The sequence below is a fragment of the Panicum virgatum genome, chromosome 7K (genome assembly GCF_016808335.1).
Source record: "Panicum virgatum strain AP13 chromosome 7K, P.virgatum_v5, whole genome shotgun sequence".
NCBI lineage: Eukaryota > Viridiplantae > Streptophyta > Magnoliopsida > Poales > Poaceae > Panicum > Panicum virgatum.
Window position 1 is genome coordinate 26,633,554 of NC_053142.1, and position 23,491 is coordinate 26,657,044.

General features: G+C 46.7%; 2 protein-coding genes across 2 annotated transcripts; both read left to right on the forward strand.

The window, feature by feature from the left end:
- Positions 1 to 10,704: 10,704 nt before the first annotated feature.
- LOC120640672 (heavy metal-associated isoprenylated plant protein 27-like) lies at positions 10,705 to 11,858 on the forward strand. The gene is made up of 2 exons (XM_039916577.1): positions 10,705 to 11,018; positions 11,190 to 11,858. Exons 1-2 carry the CDS (start codon positions 10,938 to 10,940, stop codon positions 11,577 to 11,579), a joined length of 471 nt encoding a protein of 156 aa, XP_039772511.1. The 5' UTR covers positions 10,705 to 10,937; the 3' UTR covers positions 11,580 to 11,858.
- A 9,099-nt stretch (positions 11,859 to 20,957) lies between these two features.
- On the forward strand, positions 20,958 to 22,310 carry LOC120640063 (putative F-box protein At1g50870). Its single transcript, XM_039915954.1, has one exon. The coding sequence runs from the start codon at positions 20,958 to 20,960 to the stop codon at positions 22,308 to 22,310; it is 1,353 nt and encodes a 450-aa protein (XP_039771888.1).
- The last annotated feature ends 1,181 nt before the right edge of the window (positions 22,311 to 23,491 follow it).

Below are 23,491 nucleotides of genomic sequence, written 5' to 3' on the forward strand. Positions count from 1 at the left end.
ACGGTCGCTCCAAGTCCACTCCGGTGGCCCGCTCCGGCGGAGACCGCTCGCCACGGTCGCTCCAAGTCCACTCCGGTGGCCCGTTCCGGCGGAGACCGCTCGCCACGGTCGCCACTACCAGGTCCGGGGAAGTTCTTGCCCCCTGAGCGGTCCGAGGTCCGTGTAGCCGCTTGGCTTGGTTCTATACCCCAAGCCTACACCTTCGCCGCCCAATTGAAAGCACTCTAGTACCTGAACCTGCCGATATGTGCTACGGCCTTGAAGGGGTCCGGAGCACCCGCTCTCGACATGAGCATGCCAACGCAATCAGCATTGTGTCATGATAATGGCCCCACCTGCGGGTTCGTACCTCTCCCAAGGTGGGCCCGGGGGCCACTATCGGTACCTCAGAACTGGGGTACCCCCTCTTGCCGTGTCAAGACTCGGGTAGTTATCAGTGATTACGCCCTAAAGAGCTGAGCAGCCGGACCCCTGGGCTCCGGCTCCATCTCACCAGACCAACGGCACCGAACCCGCTTCCCGCTCGGGGCAGGTCCGGTGTCGCCACGTGTCCCGGGGAAGGGAGCCCTCAGGGTAAAACGGCTAGGGGCCCCGGACCCCCCTCGGGGTCCCGGACCCCCACATACTATCCGGACCTCTCAGCGGGGAGGAAACAGGCACCCCCACCCGGGGGTCCGGAGCCGCCACGTGCCCACAGGTGGCGGCACGCGCGCGCGCGACCGCGATGCTTCCCCGGAAAGGCTCGCCCACCTACCACATTCAATGTTGTAGACGAAGGTGCACTCTGCTGTAGAGCCCGATGTGACTTTTGCCAGGCTGTACTGTTGACCGCGCGTTACCAAGGCGCACAGTGCAGCCGCTGGTGCCACCCACACCACGCTCGTCAGTCTGCTACGCCAGCCAGACACAACAGCTCGGCGACGGAGTATCATAACTCCTACGAGGTAGACCCACAGTCTACGCCGCAACCTACATTGCTCCAACGGGCGCCTCGCCGATGGGACAAATAAAGACCCCCCCTCGGTCAGAGAGTCCACAGGACGAGGAAGCGTATCCGAGAAGAGATCCCCAACCACTGTAGCACCATTAGTATCTTTCCAGTATAGTATACATCCTTGTGGGGCCCGTCTGCCGGGGTCCAACGCATGTGTACGCGTCCTCCCTTGCTCTATAAAAGGGAGACGCCCGTTAGAAAAGGGCTCAGGCCTGAGAGAAACCCGGGCGGGGCAGAGGATAGACTCATTCATACCAAGAGCAATACACCACACAGTGGATGTAGGGTATTACGCTCCGGCAGCCCGAACCACTCTAAAATCCGTGTGTTCTTGCGTTCTTGCCCCGAAGCTAGATCGGCCTGATAGCTTAGCACTTCCCCAAGTACTCCCCCTCGGGGAATAGGTGGGTGCGTTCTGCCACCCGGCTGTGGGTACCTTCAAAAGCCCACAACAGATTGATTCCAGTTTCAACCAGAGGATCGCAGCGGTCCTTTCCTGCAGCACCTCTTGCAAAATATCATTATGAAGATATAGCTGAATTAGTGACAGAGCATTACGATCCCGACGAATCTTCTCGGCGGTCCAGTCCGCCTTGGCCTTCTTCCCGAAACTCTCCAACGCCTCGTCGGCGTCGTTGTTCTGCGCGAGGATCGCGCGCATCTTGACTTGCCACAGGTTGAACCTCATCTTGTAGTCTAGCAGCGGAAGATCGAACTTCATCGACGCCATCAATCAACCCAACCTAGGCTCTGGTACTACTTGTTGGAATCGGAGGCGACAAGCGACGGAAGAACACGATCAATCAAGCATACGGGACACACGATTTACGTGGAAAACCCTCCCAATGCGAGAGGGAAAAACCACGGGCGCCAGCCAGCAAACACTTTATTATTTCCAGAGTCTGTTACAACGCCGTATGGCGGCTTACAAGAGATGAATGGAGTAAACCCTAATCAAAGGTATATGTACCATACCGCGGGGGGGGGGGGGGTCCGCACCCCCCAAGCGTCCTCGCTCCGGCCCTGCCGTTGGCTTTGCTCGGGCCTCCGCTTCGCTACGGCAGAAGTCGGCCAGCCCAATATGAATTTGGAACATATTCAACAAGTTGAGGGCGCCAGATTCGATTTTGCGAGTTCATAAACCTTATATTTGGACTTCTTTTACTAAAATGAAGGAGGCCCTTTACCTTTGGACTTCTTTTACTAGAATGGAGGAGGCCTACCTTTGCATTATTTTTTACAAAGTAAAAGGAAGAGGGGGTGCGGAATAATTAAAATGGGGGAATCGTGGACTCAGAAAAAAAAACTAGCTAGGCCTTGTCAGAAATTAAGAGACTGTTTCTGTGGAAAATATCTGTTGACGTATTTGTTTGATGATGTTGTATTTACACATAGGGCACAAAAGGAAGCTGTGGAGTATTGGTGTAGCAGTTCCTTTGCTGGCAATTCTACTCTGGTCTATTACCTTTCTATGGTTGAGGAGACGCAAGAAAGGTTTGTACTGCTTTGTGTATGCTATTATTCTTAATCTTTTACTACTCTTTGAGTCATAAAAATGTATACCAAATTGTGCTGTATATGCTCTGCATTCAGGAAACGTGAGCTTGCAGGATAGGACTGAAGAAAACGCCTTGGTTTGGAGAATTGAAGAGAAGAGTTCAGAGTTCACTCTTTTTGACCTTTCTCAGTTACTGCAGGCCACGGAAAACTTTTCAGAAGGAAATAGACTTGGACAAGGAGGTTTCGGCCCTGTGTATAAGGTGAAATAAGCATCATGCATGAGCATATTTAGCTGAGACATATGAAGCATTACCTTTTCTGCAGACAATGGTATTTAGTAACAATATCATAACCTCTGTAGCTGCGGGAATAATTAACAAAATATCATGGTTTACCATGTTTCATTGGAATGGTAAAATTATGACTACCAGCTTATCCTACACTTTCAAAACCTTCCTCCAACTTTCAATGAGAAAAAAATAAAGTAAACTCCATGCTGAAAATAGGAAAAAGAAAAGATAAGCAAAACGAAGTTCCGTCTTACATCCTGCAAACTGGTTATAAAATCATATTGATAATGTCCATGAGTAATTTCTTTGACGTTGTCTTCGATAACTATGAAATACTACTATACTTATGCAGTTATTTACTGTTTTTCCATTTGGAGCCTGTGGCCCTGTACATATGAAATGAGACAGGGTTTCCAGATATAACTTACTTTCTTAAGGCCAGTAACCTTGGTAAGACATTGTGTATGTATCAGTGACACTTTCTTTTTGCAATACTGGTTAAGTAAACACTAAATAACTTTAATGTTATTAAGCCACACTTAGAATTATATTAATATATTTTCTTACATACTTTTAGGGGCCATTATCGGATGGGCAGGAAATTGCAGTTAAAAGGCTTGCATCGCATTCAGGGCAGGGTTTTACAGAGTTCAGGAATGAAGTCGAACTTGTAGCGAAGCTGCAACATACAAATTTGGTTAGGCTCGTAGGATGCTGCATTGAAGGAGAGGAAAAAAATTTGGTCTATGAATATATGCCAAATAAAAGCCTGGACTTCTTTATCTTTGGTAAGCACCATATAGTTTGCTCAGATAAAAATGATCATGCCTGAAATTCAAATTTGTTCGTTACCGAATACACTCTCTAACTTATTACCACATCCGTGTTGCGTGTAGATGAAAATCAAAGCAGTTCACTTAATTGGAGTAAACGACGTGTTATAGCAGAAGGAATAGCACAAGGTTTACTGTACTTGCACAAACACTCCCGGCTGCGCATCGTCCATCGAGATCTTAAAGCTAGCAACATTCTATTGGACCAGGATATGAACCCTCAAATTTCGGATTTTGGGCTTGCAAGAATTTTTGGCTCTAATGATACCGAAGGAAACACAAAGAGGGTGGTTGGAACATAGTAAGCACATGCTGTGTATTTGACAAGATTGCTACGTGTCAGTATTATTATGAGATCAAACAATTCTAATATGTTGACATACCATTTTTCTCTTCCTTAATCATTATTTCAGTGGTTATATGTCTCCGGAGTATGCCTCTGAAGGCATCTATGCCGTCAAATCTGACGTGTTCAGCTTTGGTGTTCTACTTCTTGAGATCCTTAGCGGAAAAAGGAATTCCGGTTTTCACCAATTTGGAGACTTCCTTAACCTTCTTGGATATGTAAGTATACATAGATTTCTCCAAGTTGTAATGCGGCCACAGTCCTAAATATACCATGAATTCTTAATGAACTTTCTGCAGACCTGGCACCTGTGGGAGGAAGGAAAATGGCTTGAGCTTGTAGAAGCCTCCATTTCTAAGGAGATGCATGAATCAGAGGCTAGGAGGTACATTAACATTGCACTACTGTGTGTCCAAGAGAATGCAGACGATCGGCCCACCATGTCAGACGTTGTTGCTGCGCTAAATAGTGAGAGTGTTCTACCTGAGCCTAAGCATCCGGCGTACTTCAACCTAAGAGTGTCCAAAGCAATGGAATCAGCTACTGTTGTTGAGCGTTGTAGTCTGAATGATGTAACCATCACTCAAGACCCAGAAGGCAGATAGGTCATCCTCCTCGTTTTGTTTCAATGGTCGACATTTTCACCAACATTATTAGATTATCACAATTGGAACCTTTGGCATGTTCCTGCTGGTGAAAAATCTAAGGCCTCCTTTGGAACACAGGAAAGAAAAAACACAGGAATAGGAAAAACATAGGAATGCCATAGGAATACAGGTGCAAAACAGAGGATTTAGAAACATAGAAATTTTGTAGGAATGATTGTTTGGATGGGCTATAGGAAAAACACAGGAATCTTAGTTGAGTGTTAGCCATAATGCCTTGTGTTACTTTATTAGTTTAATCAGTAGTAACTATTTCATTTGATGCTCACTGGAAAATGGGCCCATGAGCAAGAGGCATGATTAACCGCAGCAGTAGCAAGTAAGTTTCTCGTTCCTTGTGCACAGGAATTTTACAAAGAGGTTCGACTGGATGCTAAAATTCCTATGGAATTGGTGTGCAAAGGGAAAGATTCCTATGGAATGCTAAGCATCGTTCCTGCAATCCAAAGGATAGGAAAGGAAAAAATCCTATGTGAACAGCATTCCTCCAAAAATCCTACAAAAATCCTATAATCCAAAGGAGGCCTAATTGAGGATGCCACTTGTGAACTCATATGGCCCCAAGGACTGCAACCACTTGTTCCTCACCTGCCCCTTTGCTTCCCAAGTTTGGTACTACCCTTGATGATGTTGACATTAAGGCTAGGGAATGAGTCCATGACAATCGAGTAATTTTTTATTTTGTATCACTCAATTTTCTAACGCAATGATTTGTTGCCATGTAGTAGTAGTAGTAGTAAAATGTCAGGATTTGGGTAGCAGGAAAGCTAAAAGCAGTCGGTTTTTGTGTAGATGAGGAACAGAAACATCGAGTGAAAACCTACGTTGCATCAATAAAAAAAAGTTGGCAGGGGAAAAGAAAAATTGACACAGCTCTGTTCGTTGCTGTCAGTTTCCGAAAATAACGAAACGGCGACGACAAACACATGGGGATAGATATGAAAAAAAACATACTTTAGTCTTACAAAACAGTAAAAATTAATATTCAATTAGCTTGATCTTATATAAAAAAATTACATCCTACAAAGACAAAATTATCAAAAATTTAAAGTTATCAGAATTTGAAAAGGAACAATTAAAGATTGAACAATATAAACAATAACATGACACATGCTCGCACTAATTTATTGGAGGGCGTAACTTGCAGACACGCACGAGCAGCTAGACGAGGCAAGTGTCGTACTAGCTGGACCGCCGCATTCGGCCTTGTTCGTGTGTGCTGCGTCGGTCGAGCTGGGTGTGGAAGACATTGGACACAAAAAATTCGACTGATGAGACATACTACCAGCTTTTATCCCAGTAAAGCCCTATTTGATTCCAAATAAATCACCTATTTATAAGTAAAAGTGAAAAATAAAGTGACTTAATTTGCCAAACAACCCTAACTTATAAGTCATCTCAACTCATAAGTTTTAAACAGCTCCACCCCAACTTAAAACTTATAAGTTCTCTTTTTCGCGTGAGGCCCACACCTTTTAAGTTACTTAACAACCAAACACCCCTAACTTATAAGTCACCTGACTTATAAGTAGATGACTTATTTAGAACCAAACAAGGCATAACATTTAGGAATTTCGTTAAGGCTACGAAGCTTCCAAGGTATGGACTGTTCTCTGTCAGGCAACCGTAAGACCATTCCCAACTCTCCTACTAGAATGGTTTCCATAGCATTGATGAGAATGCCACATAAGCAATTTGGTGACATGGCAAGTGAGTTAATGAAGAAAAAGATAGGCATGATTTCTCATGCAAGACATCATGTTTACACAAGAACCAATAAAGGGAGAACAATGATTGGATGAGGAAGTAGAGAGATGATTGGATGTGATTTATTTTCTTCATTTATCATGAAAATTATACATTAGAGAGGTAGGATCTATGAGTAGTTTCTTACTCTCTTTTTTATACATCATCTATAGACATTATGGGTTGAGAATGGCCTAATATAAGCACTATGATGGTTTCCTCCTGCTAATCTGCTGGAATAAGCACCGGGCGTATAGTTGTCCATGCAGCCCGCAGCCCGATAGCCCGCCCGATAGCCCGGTTTTTTGGCCCGGCCCAAACCCGGCCCGGCCCGCTACCCGTCGTGCTCGGGCTGGCCCGGCCCGTTAACCGTGCCCGGGCTTGGGCCGGCACGGCCCGGCACGGAGTTAACAGGCCGGCCCGTTGGCGGCCCGTTACCCCGACCCAACAGGGACCACCTCCCTCCCTCCGCCTCATCCACTCCGCCTCCGCCCTCCTCTCCTCAGTCGTTCCCCAACACCAGCGCTCCCTCCCTCCACCTCCGACGCCTCCCTCCCTCCACAGTCCACCCTCTCCTCCAGGCGCCACCGCTCCACCTCCGAGGCTTCGACGCCTCCGCCGCTCGCGGCTCGCCCGCTCCGGCGCTCCCTTTCGGGCTCCCGCTCCACCGAACCGAGCGGCCGCCTCCCTCCCTGAGCTCCCTCCCTCCATCCTCCCTCCGTCTCCGCGCATCAGCGGGCCGCGGCTCCGCCCCCTCCCTCTGGCAGAGCAACAGATCCAGCCGGCAGAGCAGCAGATCCGACCGGCGCACCAGCGGCTGGCGGGTGCGGCGTCGGTAGTAGACGCCCACAGCGGCTAGCGGGTGCGGCTGTGGGGGCAAGCGACTCCACCAGATCCCGGCGACTGGCGCATCCACCAGATCCCGGCAGGCGCCGCCGCCTCGTCTCCTCCCCGCCTGCCGCCGCCACCTCCTCGTCTCGGCCACGCCGACCCCCGCCGCCTCCTCGTCTCCGCAGCGCCGGCCGTCGCCGCCGCCTCCTCGCCTCGAATGGGCTTCGGGCGGCCCAAACACTGTTGTAGTGCCGGGCTATGCCGGGCCGGCCCGGCACGAAACAGGCCTGCGGGCCCGTGCTTGGGCCGTCGGGAGAGCCCGCGGGCTAGCACGGCACGGCCCGGTGGGATATTGGGCCGGGCTAGGCACGGCCCGATAAAGAACGGGCCAAGGCAGGCCCGTGCCAGGGCCGGGCCGGGCGGCCCGAATGGCCATCTATAACCGGGCGCAATGCCTTCACCCGCGCGCCTCTGGGCGCTTAACCCATGCCATATGTCGTGTAGTTGAAGCTGCCTCGTTGATTGGGCCGAGGCCCACATAAGTGCGGCAGATGAATTTGGCATAGGATAGGATTACCTGCGAAAACAAGAAAGTCAAAATAAAAAATCTATAGTTTCCAAATGGTATATCTAAATTAAAATTTGATTACAAATCTATGTTTGTCGCAGCAAGATTTTTCAAATCAAGACTACACTTGAATATGTTTGGATGATTCTCTAGGAGAAACATTTTTTTCTGAAAAATAGGACAATTCTATTGTGAAGGTAGAACAATTGTTCCAACTTTTCAAAAAAAAATTGTTTCAAATCACAAAATAAACGTTCTAGAAAAAAATTTATACAAGTTTAGCAAAGTGTGATCTTTCTTTAAGATCTCAACAGAAAAAATACAATAGTGCAACCAAAATTTGATTTGTACACTTAATTTGAAAAATATACACTTTCAGCATTGAATCTTCGGTTTTCACGGAAGCTTCCCTCGGTAAATTGCAATCAACCCGTGTAATGTACGGGCCAATAATGGGCCAGGAACACAAAAAAGTACAAGAGATCTGAAGAAATGAGATCGTATGGATCTTCAGCGACCTGCCATCTCCAGGTGGGGAGTATTGGACACCCCAAAAAGGGAAATAAATGCGACAGGGTAGTCCACAAAGGACCAGCAAAAAAGTAAAAGAAGTAAAGGCAGCAGATAATCCAAAAAAAGAAACACCAGCAAAGAGGAAGATGATGCTATATTGATAGATGGCACGAGGATGATAGATGATCATATCCGGGCTGGTCGTTATATTTTGCTTGTCCCAAATTTCCCCCGAACTTCTTTTCCGTGATCCTTTTAGGCTGTGTTTAGTTCGCGAAAAAGTTTGGGTTTGGTACTGTAGCACATTTTATTGTTATTTGATAAATAATATCTAATCATAAACTAGTTAGACAGTAGGTGGAGCTATATTATAGCTTCTGGTGCATGACGTATCAAAAAAAAACTGCAATCACTTATTACCTATAGATTTTCACCATATTTGCTTAAATATCATACATATTGAATGCCATGAAGTGCCGCACACCCTCTATTGTTGTAACAACTGGATTTTTTTATGATTTAGGAGTGGATCGTATCTAATTCAGTCTCCTGGACTTACAATTGAGATTAATATACAAGCCGCAACACTCAATGTTGCACTCAATCCTGGACTTACAATTAAGATTAATACAAGTCTCACGGCCGGACCCAATAACCGTGCATCAAGACTTCCAATCCCATCCCAGGGTTAAAAAAAAATAGTTACCCTGCTGAGAAAAAAACAGTTAGGCCCAATTTAGTTCGCGAAAAATAGGTGAAAAATTACTATAGCACATTTCGTTGTTACTTGACAAATAATGTTCAATCATGAACTAATTAGATTTAAAAGATTTATCTCGTATTAATCAATTAGACTGTATAATTAGTTATTTTTTAACTATATTTAATATTCTATGCATGTGTCCGAAAATTTGATGTGACGGAAATTATTGAAATTTTTTTGGAAAAAGAACGGGGCCTTATACCCTGCTCTAGCAAAAGAAGCCGCAAGTCAAACTAGGACAATGACCGTCCATCGTTAAGACGTGACAGAAGCTGAGGACAAACGTTCGGATGCGCTGGATGGGCTGGCTGGCTGGTCCTGCCCTCTCACAAAAAATCAGCCGCTACAGTGCCTGCCCTCTCAAAAAAATCAGCTGTACAGTACCAGCCAGCAAAAATCACCCATCCGAACGGGCTGGTACTACGGCAAAGCTGCTTGCGGACGTGTCAGCACACACCACCGAGTCTGGGCACTTGGCCCCTCCCAGCCACCCACGGCTACACCCCCCTCCTAGTACGTGATAAGCACGAGCCGAGCCGTGCCGGCCACACCTACTGAACCGCCCTGAAAATTCAGAGCCCCTTGCCTCGTTCTCAGCTAGCTACCTACCTGGGCAGGAAAACTGGCGGTGAAATTGTGATCACTCGAACTGCTCCGATTAAAAAAACTAACAAATGAGTACCGAAACTAACACATGTACTTCTGAGTTATAACGTGGAGAGTTATATTATCTGGTGTTTTTAGTGACTCTTGCGGATAATAAGGAGTTCATTTCAGTTAGTCCACCCATCAGCCATATTAATCGTACCAACTTTGAGAACGATGTCCAGAATGCCTTAGGATAGATTTTGAAAGTTTATTTCCGAATGCAAGCCCGGTTAAACCCTAGATAATAATATATGCATTCAAATTACTCGAAATCGTTTACTGACGAAAAGATAATTCTTATTGCCACCAAAACGGTAGGATGACACGTACTCTAGTAGAAGTAGAACAAGATAGGGTCTGTTTAGTTGCCAAATAAGTTCTTACAGTATCCGTCACATCGAATATTTAGACACATACATAGAGTATTAAATGCAGTTGAAAAAAATAAGTAATTACACAGCTTAAATGATTTAGACGAGACAAATCTTTTGAAGCTAATTAGACCATAATTAGATATTAATTGTCAAATAACAATGAAATATGGTACAATATTAAAATTCAAACTTTTTCATCATCTAAACAAACCATAATAAAAGAAAACTTTCTACGAACGATGTAGTAATAATCAGCCAGTTATTGTTTTAAAAGTCAAATGTTACTAGCTCCGTGGTGAAGGAAACATGTCCGCCGAGCCCATTTATTTTTGGCCGGTTTGGCAGCTACCTCGTCGGCGGCAGTCGGCAGACGGGCGCGCCCGCACGCAGCTTCCCTTCAAGCTTGACCGCCCGTCCGCACCACCTGGCCATCCGCCGGCATGTGGGCCGCTCCCACGTGGCCCTGCCCGACACGGCGTGTGGGGCCCACCACCGCCACCGGCCACTAGCCACCATTTCCTCCCATCATCCTTTCCTGCGCAGCGGCAGGCGCGGAGGCGCCGTTTCACACCCACCTCGGGCGGGCGAGCGTCTTAAAAGGAGTCCACGTGTCATGGCCGCACTGGATGCAGCCACTGGAGAAGCTGCCTATATCAGAGATGGATGGGGTGTGCCACCAGTCCAGCCAGCTCCCAGCTCTCCTCTCACACTGCACCACTCCCTCACCTAGAAGAGAACACAGAACCGGATCCAGAGCAGAGCGTGTTGCGCCGGCCTAGCTCTTGGGTCGTCAAGTCTCCGTTCGTTCTTTCTTTCTCCAACCGGCAGCTGATCTCCTGTGTTAATCCCGACCGGAGCTGCCTGCGATGGGCATCGTCGACGTCGTCTCCGTGTTCTGCACCCTGCCGAGGACTCGCCGGCACCTCAAGAAGAGGAAGCAGTTCCAGGTACCGACCGATTATTGACTGAATCACTTGAGATCTGTTGTTAATCCGGGAGATCGAGGATCGATCGAGAACTTGTAATTTTTTTTTTCTTCCCATTTTCTGTATCCTAACTAATGATGGGATCTTTGTTGATTGCTGTCGAACCAACCAACCAACCAACAATCCGAGCAGACGGTGGAGATGAAGATGCGGATCGACTGCGAGGGGTGCGAGCGCAAGGTGCGCAAGGCGCTGGAGGGCATGGAGGGCGTGAGCTCCGTGGAGGTGGCGCCGCGGCAGCACAAGGTGACGGTGGCCGGGTACGTGGACGCCGGCAAGGTGATGCGGCGGTTGGCGCGGCGGACGGGCAAGCGCGTGGAGCCGTGGCCCTACGTGCCCTACGACGTGGTGGCGCACCCCTACGCGCCGGGCGCCTACGACAAGAAGGCGCCGCCCGGGTACGTGCGCAACGTCGTCGCCGACCCCACCGCCGCGCCGCTCGCCAGGGCCTCCTCCACCGAGGTCAGGTACACCGCCGCCTTCAGCGACGAGAACCCCAACGCCGCCTGCGCCGTCATGTAGGAGTAGCTAGTAGCCGGGGAGTAGTAGTAGATAGAGTAGCAAGTTGCTGCTGGTGTTTGTTGCTGTTGGATCATTTTTTTTTTCCTACTTTATATTCTCTGCTACGCTTGTGTGTGCTCTAGTTGGATGTTGATTTGGAAATCCTTAGTGGTAGTAAGGCTTGTAAAGGCTAGCTAGTAGTAGTGTTTGTTGCCTTGTTGATCTCTGTTTCATTTCTGCAAAGGAAGATATTTTGACAAACGACAGTAGATATTATCAAAGCTGCATTATGGAGGCTAATGATGTGTTTGTTGAAAATTAGTACACTTGATCCACTGTATTGGTAGTTGAGCTGTCATGCATGCTGAAACAATCGAGGTGAGCTAGGACCACATAAACAAGGATGCTTTGTTTCAAAAGGGGGAAAAAACAAGGATGCTGTCCCACGGCATCATCAGGGAGGGAGCTCTGGATCAGATTTTGTTTATGCCGCTTATATTAACAAAGGGACGCGAAGTTCGAGCAGTGAAGATGCATGCATGGCCTTTTGTTGTTATGCTAGGTGAAGACCCCCCTTTCCCTCTCTGATATAGTAGAAAAGTTCAGAATCTGCACTTGGTAATCTAGGTCGTCTGACATTAGATGCCAAGTTCAGATTTAAATACAGACACGCCACATGGCGCTTAATTTGTCTGCCATTTCTGCTTGTTCAGAACATGTTATGTTGTTGTTTTTGTTTTTCCATCCATTTGCATATCCAGTTTCCTGCTAACAACAGCCAGTGTTCTTCACCATCGTTCCGAAGATTCAGAGCAAGAAACAATCTGCTTCTCTATACCTTTTTTTTTGATAATACGCATCTGTATTTTTGGTTAAGGAAAAGCGTACAAATACAGGTACGTATGAACAGATACAAGGACAGCTGTCCCGACCACTTTGCACTAAGGCCCCTAGGCAAAATGAAAAATACAGAAAAGTTCATGGACCCTGTGCTACTCGAACCCTCCAGAGGACATCGCCTATCGCTGGTTTGCCGGCCATCGCCGCCGACGAATCCTGCAAAACCTCGGATCATGAGCATCTCCTTCGCACAAAGGTTTTGACACGAGCCACAGATGATGAAGCCGCTGAAGATCCATCGTCCTGGGACGCACCCCGAGCTGCTCTGACCATGGATCGAGCATCGACGTCAGCTGAAGACGGACGCCGAAGAGAAGACGAACTCGACCCACTCACCCTGCAACCACGCACCCAGACTGCCCTGCACCTGAGAAGACAAGAGCCACCAAAAACTCACCCGGTAGCTTCGACTCCTGTACAAGATCCGAACTCGTCTGACCACACCTCCACGCGGTCCGTTGCCAGACGATCAAATTACAGTTTTCCCAAATTGCAAGAAACCCCTTATGAGTTGTTAGATTTAACTCAACTGAATATTACGTATTCGGACTTTTTGTTATCTCTGGCTCTGTGCTACCCTGAAAGATGGGCCAACTGATACCGAAACTGCACCTTGTTAGGTCTACGTCAGCTACAGGAGACATGATTGTCCCCTTGATTTCGCCCTTGCCCTGTTTGGTTCACTGGATAAACGTACAAAAACAAAGGAACTATCGAGTTCCTATCGTTTACGCACTGTAGCAGCGTTTGTATCGATGAATCGGCGTGAACCGTTCCGGGGGAACGGCGGGCAAACCTGTCCTTTTTTTTATAGTACGTATCTGTATTTTTAGATAAGGAAAACGTACAAATACTCATATGCATACAGAGACGTACATAAAGGATACAGAAGAAGCTGATACAGCTGAATTTCACAAAGGACCCTAACGAAAGAAGAAATTGCAAAGAAACCCCTGGAACCTTCGTGAATCCCCCGCAGCCGACCTCGTCGTCGCCAGCTATCGCCGTCGAGGAAGAAGCCGAGCTTCACCGTGAGCCGCAAAGGCCCCATCGCACCCTGGCTTTTGAAGGAGTCGCAGTAGAAGTCGCCGTCGGCTGTTGCCCAACGACCGGGAACACGCCCCAACCTCTGCAGCTCCCGGAACTACGCTCACCATCGATGACCGCCGCTGCCGAGGGGAAGCCGAGCCAGATCCGGCCACCCATCATCCACAAAGCCACAGCTTGCTCTGTCTCCACCAAGCAAAAGGCCAGCGGGCTCACCTGCCGACGAGCCGCCCGCCACGAGCTCCTGAACACCCCTCCCAAGGCTCGCCACCGGCGCTGGAGCGGAGCACCGACTAGACGGGAAAGAGCCCTGGAGGACAAAATCCACGACGCCACCGCCGTTGCCACCCCGCCGACGCTGCCCGGAAACGAGATCCACTCCACTGCAACCGCAAACAGTAGGAGAAAGAGCCGCGCCGTCGCTGCCGCCGCTCCCGATCCAAAGCTCTGCCGTAGACACCAACGGCGAGCAAACCTAAACTACACCTAGATCTAAACCTATCTAGACTAGTTTTCACACCGGCGGTCGATTCCCTCCTCCTCTCCTTCTCTCAGCACTGTAAAGGCCGCCGGAGAAAGAGGGGAGGCGACGGAACCGGCCCCGGACTCGGTTTCCCCTCCCTGTCGCCGCTCTCACCTGTAGCACCCAGAAGGAACGGGAGAGGAGGAAAGGAAAAATGCGCTCTTGAGCTAACTGCAGAGCTCGCGCGTGTGCTCACGCGAACAGAGCCTAGCTGGCGTTCTTTCTCACGGCAGAGCTACCAGTTTGCTCAGGAAACAGATATACCAAGTGTACCAAATCAAATCGAGATTTCAGACAACAAAGGAGAAATGGAAAAAAAAAGGAGATATTTGTTTCCATTTCTCCACTGCAACAATCTCGATTTCAGACAACAAAAGGAGAAATGGAAAGAAAAGTGGAACCACAGCACAAATCTCTCAAATTGTTGCAGAATATTCGAACCCCAAATCAACATAATAAAACAAAACAAAAACGAAAATCCCCCGCCGGTAAAGAAAACAGAGTGGAATTGGAAGCTCCCTCCCGTCCCACGACCACCCTACCACAACCCCGGCCAGGGGCGGCCGCCCGTGGCCCTGCGGTCACCTCGTCGATGCGGAGCAGAGAAGAGCACGCATCACGCGCGGCATCATCCTCCCTTCAGCAACCCAACGCTGCAACGCAACCAGACTACGGATAAGGCCAATGGTGCATGCTCTACGTTGTTGGGTGACAATTTCTATTCATCGCCCATGCGAGCGCGGGGGAGTGGACGCATCGCAGAAGGGGTGTGTATATATATATATATATGACCGTCTATTTAGCACTCCGGTTGTTAAATATTATTCAACATCTACGCAGAGCACCACCAACACTCCCGCGAGGGAATATTACGGTACAACAATGGGAGGCAGTAAAATCCTTTGACTGTGTTCTTTCAATGCATAATTAGCCATGAAGACTGTTTTGGCGCGGTTATTGACTGTATTAATGCACGACTGACTTTCTCGCACATCAATAAAACATTGAATTAACATTAAAAGTGGCGCCATGCAAGGGGTCGTTCAAATATGGTCAAGTCAGCAATTTCAGGGATGCACGGAAATGGGCGAGTGGTGTATAAAATGGCATGCGTGGAAGTAAAAATAAGTGGTTCGCCCGTTTTATTATTCAACTTCCACAGCGGAGCGCCGCCCCTCCTCCGGCGAGAGGTATTTACGGTGCTTTGTTAAGACGGGAGTAAAATGTAGTATTGAGTTTGCATTTAATGTAGATTGTGGTGGGTCTGGTAAAATTTGCATGGTTTGACGTGGGACTGGAGTATTTATTACAGTTTCAATTTTCTGCATATTTTTTAGCATTGTTTGACTAATGAATATCAGCGTTTCATTACTTTTTGAATTTTAAGTAGATGTGAAGAGTAAGTATAAACTGGATTCTGTGAAAATAAAAATCTAGGTTACAGTTACGTGTGGGTCTTGGCACCCAAAAAATTGTTGTTCCAGTCGTCTGTGTCTTATGGGCTACCTTGCCGGCGTAACTCTGTAGTATAAATTAGATTGTGTGAAAGTAAAAAGTAGTGTTTGATATAAATAATTCTCTGCGAAAGTAAAAAGATAGTTTGAGTTTTGTAGGTCGTGTGGGTGCATCTATATCTAACCTTGCCTGCAATCACGGGCCAGAAAATCGAAAGAAAGGGGGTCATGTGGGAGTTGCACTGTTGGAGTAAATACTACGACCAACAACTTTTGAGAGGGGATGGACCGAGAAAGCGTGTTTATGTGACACAATCTTTGCATGCACGCAAAATGAAGGGTATAAAATTAATGTTTTCCCTTTCATGTGTGATTTGAGAACCCCTTGAATGACGCAGAAAAAGGGCTCCATGAGCGATTAATTGCTTTCTGAATATGATGTAATTGTGCTGATGGAGTATAAACTTGAAGATGTGAAAGTAAAAAACCTAGGTTACAGGTACTCTTTTGTTGGAGACATGTGTGTATTATGGGCCGCCTTGCACGTATACCGCTAGAGTATAAATTAGAGCGCACGGAAGTAAAGAGTAGTGATTCGATGGCCTTAGCACAGTGAAGAGAAGATAATACTTGTATGAAATGATTGCAGTTAGCCGTAAAACACAATGTGATTCTCCACCGTACATATCAGAGATGGTGGTTCGAACACACTAGGATGGCACATTGCTATCATGGAGATGGTCAACGTATTCCCATACTTCCTTATCTTTGTTTTTGTGGCAGCGCATCTGCTTTACCACCCTCGGTGTTTTTGCGAGTGGGTGGTTATGTTCCGTGCATACTTGCTCGATCATAACCTTTCCAGAGTACTCCTCACCATCTGTTTCAACATCCTTAAGCTTTATCATGTGAACCTTGCACCCAGTCTTCTTGCTAAACTTGTTACGGACTCATTGCTGGCCAGGCTTGAAGTAGGGCCAATGACCTGACATTGAACAGGATATGTCACGCACAGTGCCTTTTGCCCTATCCCACTTGATTGGGAATCCAGCCTTCTCTGCGTATTTCCTGAAAAGCTCGTAAGCCTCCTCCTCAGAGTCAAAAAACATGCCAACCTTTGGGACCAGCTCCTCCGGCACGTTTGGCCCCTACGAATAAAAGTGAAGCGGACTGGGTAGTCAGTAGCTGGGGAACACATACAGAACAAGTAAAAAACTAGGTTGTTTGGCAATAAATTGTGTAGGTTAAAATGCGACGATGTTGTAATGAAATGCACTATGGTCGGACTAAGTACAGAATTCAGAACTCGCTGACACGGTAGGGAGTAACTGGTGGTTATTGCACTAGTGATGGAGGGCAGGATTAAAAAAAAGTGTGATTACATTAAAGTTTGGGACGTATTTTGTTGTAGTATATTGTCACACGAATTCGAGTAACAAGGGATGTGCAATATTTTGTGTTAATGGGTGTAGTATTTTTGTCATACGAATTCAAGTAAAAAAAGGATGTGCAGTATTTTGTTGTAATGGGTGTAGTATAATGTCATACGGATCTCGAGTAAATAGGGTTGTGCAGTATTTTGTGTTAACAGGTGTAGTATTTTGTCATACGAATTCGAATAAAAAGGGATGTGCAGTATTTTGTTGTAACGGGTGTAGTATAATGTCATACGAATTCGAGTAAAAAGGGTTGTTTAGTATTTTGTGGTAACGGGTGTAGTATATTGTCATACGAATTCGAGGAAAAAGGGTTGTACAGTAAATGATTAAATTATTTAACCGGATGCGTAAGAAACGGGCCATCCAAAATGATTGAAGGAATTCATGGAAAGAAGTAAAATGATTTATCAAAAATGTTCTTATTGCTGATGGTAAATTCAAAATGGGTAACGTTTGTAATTATTGATCTTTATTGCTGATAGCGTGAGTTTGTTTTAAGTTCACGAAAAGTAGTGCCGTAAGATGTAGGTGGGTGGTGCAGATGTACGTCATTCATGGCATTTTAATATTGCAGTAAAAAATGACGTGGGGAATAAATAATATAAGTGGCATCTGACAAATAATGTCTACATTATTGCTCGCTGGGTAATGCTAGTATTTATACTCTATGGTTGTGGTAATTTTCCATGCCTAATGCTGGTGCTTCGAGTAGTGATTGAAAAAAAATGGTGCGTGATTTAATAAAAGGAATATTTGATGGAATTAGGTGTTTGGAGCAGTAAAAAATCGCTGGACATTGAACTATAATAAAAATTGTAAGTCAGGGCGCAGGTATGGATTACGAAACAATTGGGTACGCGAAGCTTACGTGTGTGTATGTCTGCCCCTCCTCCGGGGTGGCCATTTCAGCGGCAGTTAGTGTTGCCGGAGGTGTCACTTGAACGTCGACGTCCTCTGGAGCCGGTGCGGTGGCGACATCATGTCTGACAAAAGCCGGCGTACATGATGATGTGATGCATCCTACGTCATTGATTCCTGACGCACGGGACGGGAGTGATCAAAATCTGACGATACGCGAATTTAATTTATAAATTTCAAAGATGAACCGTGGTGTTGGTACCTGATTCGCGTAGGAGGCTCTTGATGCCGCCGCTGGTGTGGATCGACCGGAGGATGCAGCTAGTGGGATTGGCCGCGTATTAATGGCATGATAATGTATTGGCATTAACTCCCGAAGATGGTGCCAAGGAGTGGCTCAATCCGCTATCATTAATTTGTTTTACTAGTATTAAAAGGGTAGTATACTGTAGATAATGGGGTGCGCACTTTCCGTGGGGGTAGTATCTTGCGTGAATATTAGATCGGGAGTAAAAAGCTAGTGTATTGGAACAGTGTTATGGCACCGTAAAAAGCTGCTTCCAAGACTGTGAAATTTATTCCGAATTATTACGGGGTGTATCTTTTCAATGGCATTGATTAATATGGAATCGGTGGTGGTGGCAGTAATTAGCGCAATGTGATTTTACTCGCTGGAGTGCGCCCGGCGCCGCCGGAGTGTTGAATAGTGTTCAACACCCCGTGTGTGGAATAGACAATATATATATATATATATAAATCTAAAGCATGTAAAATTTCCATCTTAATTTTTAGTTTGGTCCGTCTCGTGTCGTTACATGTGGGTCTTAGTCCATTTCATATGCAAGTCGGACAATCCCTTCAATCCATCCACGACCCGATCACATAAATTCTTATACATTAATGTATGGACAACTATAGTATCTGATATCTATATCAACTTTATCCGTAGCACGCACGGGCATATTTGCAATCAAAAATCTTAATCAGAATCCGAACAAATCAAATCGAATCCCAATCAAAATCTGGACAATCAATATCCCACATGGTCAAGGCACGGTTTGTACATGTAGTGAAAGAGGAAAAAATTGATGGATAAAATTTATGTTACCTGTAGCAACGCACGTGCACTATGCTAATCTACTCAAACAAAAATACCCTTTTTCACGAACCAATTATCCAAATTAATTTTATTTTTGCTATTGTGTTTCTTGCTACGAGATCTTTAAAATTAGACCACTCGATTATATTAAGATAATATTGTTTTTGAAATATTTTTTATTTGTTCTAGAACATTTTTTTAAAAAAAATTATCTTGTTCAAAAGCATTTTATTTCGTTCTTGGAATAATTTCGGTTTTTTATAGAATGCATCTGATTCATGTACAACACTTTTATTTGTTCTTGCAACAGTAGAACACTTTTATTTATTCAAGATAGATCAGTTCATGCGGCAGTGGGGAGCTCGTGTGTGAATAGAAGTGGCTTTGTTGGGCGCAAATATTAGAAGTCACGCGTGTGTTTGCCAGTTAACTCATCACATAAGACGGGATATTTTTTGTTTCCGAACACATTTTTTTTCTGGAATAATTGAAAATATTTTACAACACAAAGTTGTTCCGCAACAAATTTGACTGAATTACGCATGTAAACCGATTTGTTGACTGGTTTAGATCCAAAACAAAAAACATGAGCGAGGTGCTTGGGTCAAGGGGGTGACCTCGAGCAGCGCCCCTTTTGTTGGGTGGGGGCGGGCGGCCTGCTGTCGGACTGTGCATACGATTTTAATTGGGCTGGGCCGAATTTGTGGTACAAAGGATTAAGAGTAGGAAAGAGCTTATTTTGATGGGCCCCGTTGGGCACCCACAGATTGAAATCTGAAACTGGCCCAAACCCATCTTAATACGGGTCAGGTCCATAGCATTTTCTGCAGCTTTATAGTCCAAATTTACCCAATTGCAATTTTTGGCTTCATGTGTGTTTTGTGGCTTTCTGTCCATTGCCAATTCTGTAGCATATCAATGAGATGGAGAACTCTAGATTAGCTTAGAACGTTTACCTGCACAGCGTATCAATGAGAAACTAGGGTTGTTCTTCACTTTTACTTAGGTGCACCTCCAACACTCTTTAGTTTAAATATTTACTAATTTTTTAAAATAAGATATCACTTTGAAGTAATATAAATATTTGAACTATAAAAGGTTGGAGGTGCACCTAAAGATCATCAATTTACACCCCTAGTGGGTCACAAGCCAAAATTGGGCTTCCCCATTACAACACTCATTAGCCATCCTATGCATGTCCCCTTCAGAACTGAAATCCCATTTAGAAATAAAATTCGGTAGCTAAACTAATTGGAATTTACCGAAATATAGACACAGAATGTTGGCTAAATAAGAATATTTAGAGTGAGATTTGGCTAGACTTTTGAAGATCCTCTAAAGAGCAACTCCAATAGTTTCTGATCTCTCTTCCTCATTCTTGTTTTTTTAAGAAAAAAACTCTCTAATAGTTCTCTATCGTAATTTCTCGTCTCCTAACAATTGGCATATTGCACATCTTTGTGCGTAAAGATGTGCACGACTCCGAGACTCCCAATCGGCCTCCCCGCAGCCGATTTTTTCTTCGACGCCTTTTGCGGAGTAAAAATGGGGCCACAACTTTTTATTTTTGAGAGTAAAAATAGAGAACTATTGGAAATTGACTTTTTTGTTCTCCATACCTATTTGGAGAGTTGTTAAACCACAAATTTTGGGGGGAAAATTAAAAACTATTGAAGATTCTCTGCATCAACGTGAAAAAGTCGTGAATCGTGTTGGTAACCGGTGTGGGCGTGTACTATGCCGTGAATTGTGTCAGGATGTTAGCCACGTACTCCGCCGGCCGTCTTCCCTCCTGGAAGCTGAAAAGGGAACGAAATCCCGATCGATTTCCCATGTATACGAGCCTGACCTTCCCCATGATGGCGAGGAGCCCAAGAGGCCAAGACTCCTCGGCTCCCTCACCTTCGGTGTTCAGATTGCCCAGGTAGCTAGCTGGCCACTTGACCGTCGTGTGAACTGGCAATCGCCCAGCGTCTATATAAATCACCTCTGCATCTAGTCATTTCCTTCAACCAATTACAACCCACTTCCTCCTGCCGGCCACGATGGCGAAGCGCCGCGGCAAGAAAAAGGCCGGTGATGGGCGACCCCGGAACAAGGAGGAGGGGGCATCGGCCACGGCGGCGCCGGCGCCCGTCCTCTTGGCCCCTCCTGCCGGACCACCTCGTGGAGGACATCTTCACGCGGCTGCCGCCCAAGTCCGTCGCCGTGTCCCGCTGCGTCTCCCCGTCCTGGAACCGCCTCATCTCCTCGCCCGCCTTCGGGCGCCTCTACCACAAGGCCAAGGCGGCGGAGGCGGCGTCCGATCCGGCCAGGTTCGTCTCCGTCCCGGTGAACCCACACCAGCACCGGCACCAGCGCGCCACCAAGGTCTGGCTCGAGAGTGACGTGATGCCCAAGGATTCTGCGTGCGTGGAGTGCCCCAGGGTGTTCGCCGGCGCCGGCATGCCGTGCCACGGCGTGGTGCTCGCCGGCAGGCCGTGCCGGGGGGAGTTCTTCGTGTGCAATCCCTCCACCGGCGGCGTGCTGCTCCTCCCGCCGCGCCGCCCGCCGTGGTACTTCTACAGCGCCGGCCTCGGCTACGACGCGGGCGCCGGGAAGCACAAGGCCGTGCTGCTCGAGCGCGTCGGCGGCCTGCCGCCGGTGCCCAAGCGCTGGGAGATCCCGAGGCTCCAGTGCAACGTGGTCACCGTCGGCGCCCGCCAGTGGCGCTGGCGGGCGCCGCGAGGCCGGAGGACGCCCATCATCTGCGAAGGCTCGCTGGTGTCGGACACGACGGACCCGCTGTTCGCCGACGGGCGCCTCCACTGGATGCTCACGGAGCGGGCTGCAGACGGCGCCCAAGGTGACCTCGACGGCATCCTCGCTTTCGTCCTCGGCAACGAGTCCTTCAAGCGCATCCCGCTGCCGCCTCTTGCACTGCCGTCGGCTGACCACCCGCCAGGTTATCCGCCGCCATTGGGTGCGACTCTAGCCGAGCTCGACGGCCGCCTCTGCTTGCTGCAAGACCTCCGTCGCCGCAAACACGGTGTCGCTTTGTTCGATCTTTGGATGCTCCGGGACTTGACGTCCGGGTCCTGGTCGCTGGATCGCCGCATTGATCTGAAGCCCCATGTAGACAAGGAACTGATGCTGCCATTGCACGTTTCCGTGCTCTGCTATGTCGGTGGTGAGATCCCCGCCAAGAGTAAGAAGAAGATACTTCTTGCGACCACCATGGGGAGGGTATACTTGTATGATCAAGACACCGGAGAGCTGCACACCGTGGCCAAGAATAAGGGCTGCGCAAAACAGTACATGCGCCTTGTGCTTTACCAGGACTGCATTGTCCAATTTGATGGCATGGAGTATGGCAAAGAAGACATCAAGTTCAAGCTTGTCACGGAGGAAAGCAACTCTGAACCTGGTGTGGCGTTCCATTCAGAGGTTTAAGCGGTCTTTCTAGAGTTTCTATGCAGCAGTTTAGTTTTAATTTCCAGAAGATGGTAAGGATAGTGGTCCTGTTTGGTGCTCCCTGCATTTTCCAAAATATAAGTCATTTTAGCTTTCCAAATAAATTCATAGTGTTTGTTATGTACTTAGATGTGTATGTCCAGGTACAAAATGAAAGCTATGAATTTAGAAAAGTCAAAACGACCTATATTTTGGATTGGAGAGAGTATATATTTACCGTTGTCACCCTTCTATGTCGTTTGATGTTATTTCGCTTATTTTAATGTGTCAGGCTGCCTGTGGTTTATTTCCTCCCTTTTAATTTAAAATTTTCTTTAATTCGTTTGGTGTAAACTTGTATATGCAGGCATGCCGAATAGATATGCACAATCTTATCATCAAAATAACATCATTATGAAAGCAGCCATTGTAGCATCTGAAATTAGCATATAATTTCTTAGAAATGGTAAAGAAAAAGATATCAAATTTGATAATAGTCCCTTTTTCATTCCACATTCATTATATGTTGTCTGATTCGTGCGGAATGAAATGTCAACCATTAAGCTGTTTTTTTGCTATGACATGCTTCCTGTGTTTTTGTGTGTGTGTGTGTGTGTGAAAAAATTGATTTGCTTGTTTAAAGCAACAACACCCTACCCGCCACCAAAATATTCAGAGTTAATCAAAATAAGAACCCAAGGAGAAGGGATATTAAATTTATTATAAATTTACAAAATAAAATGATAATTGTTCCAAGTCGGATTTGGTTTAAGAAATTCACGGGTTTACGGGTTCGGATATTGTAGAAACAAACCTGAAGCGTCCCCTCATTAGAGAAGACTTAAAAGTGATACAATATCAGTCCCAGGAGGCTGATAACACTTTTATTACATCAGATGGTACATCACCGTACAACTCTATACGGAAGTGGGCAGTGTAGCGCCACTATCGCGAGGATAACAACTAACACCCACACAACGATATTAACTATGAAGAGGGGGTTATCAGAGTCTTGCGCCATACGGAACTTCCTGCGGGTGACCCTATCCACAGGCAAGGTTGGGTGCAGGACGGAACCTCTACTCAACGTCTTCGGGAACGAAGTCTGGATCTTCCTCTGTAAAAATTAAGAATGGGGTGAGTACAAACATACTCAGCAAGTCCAACCACACCCACGGAGG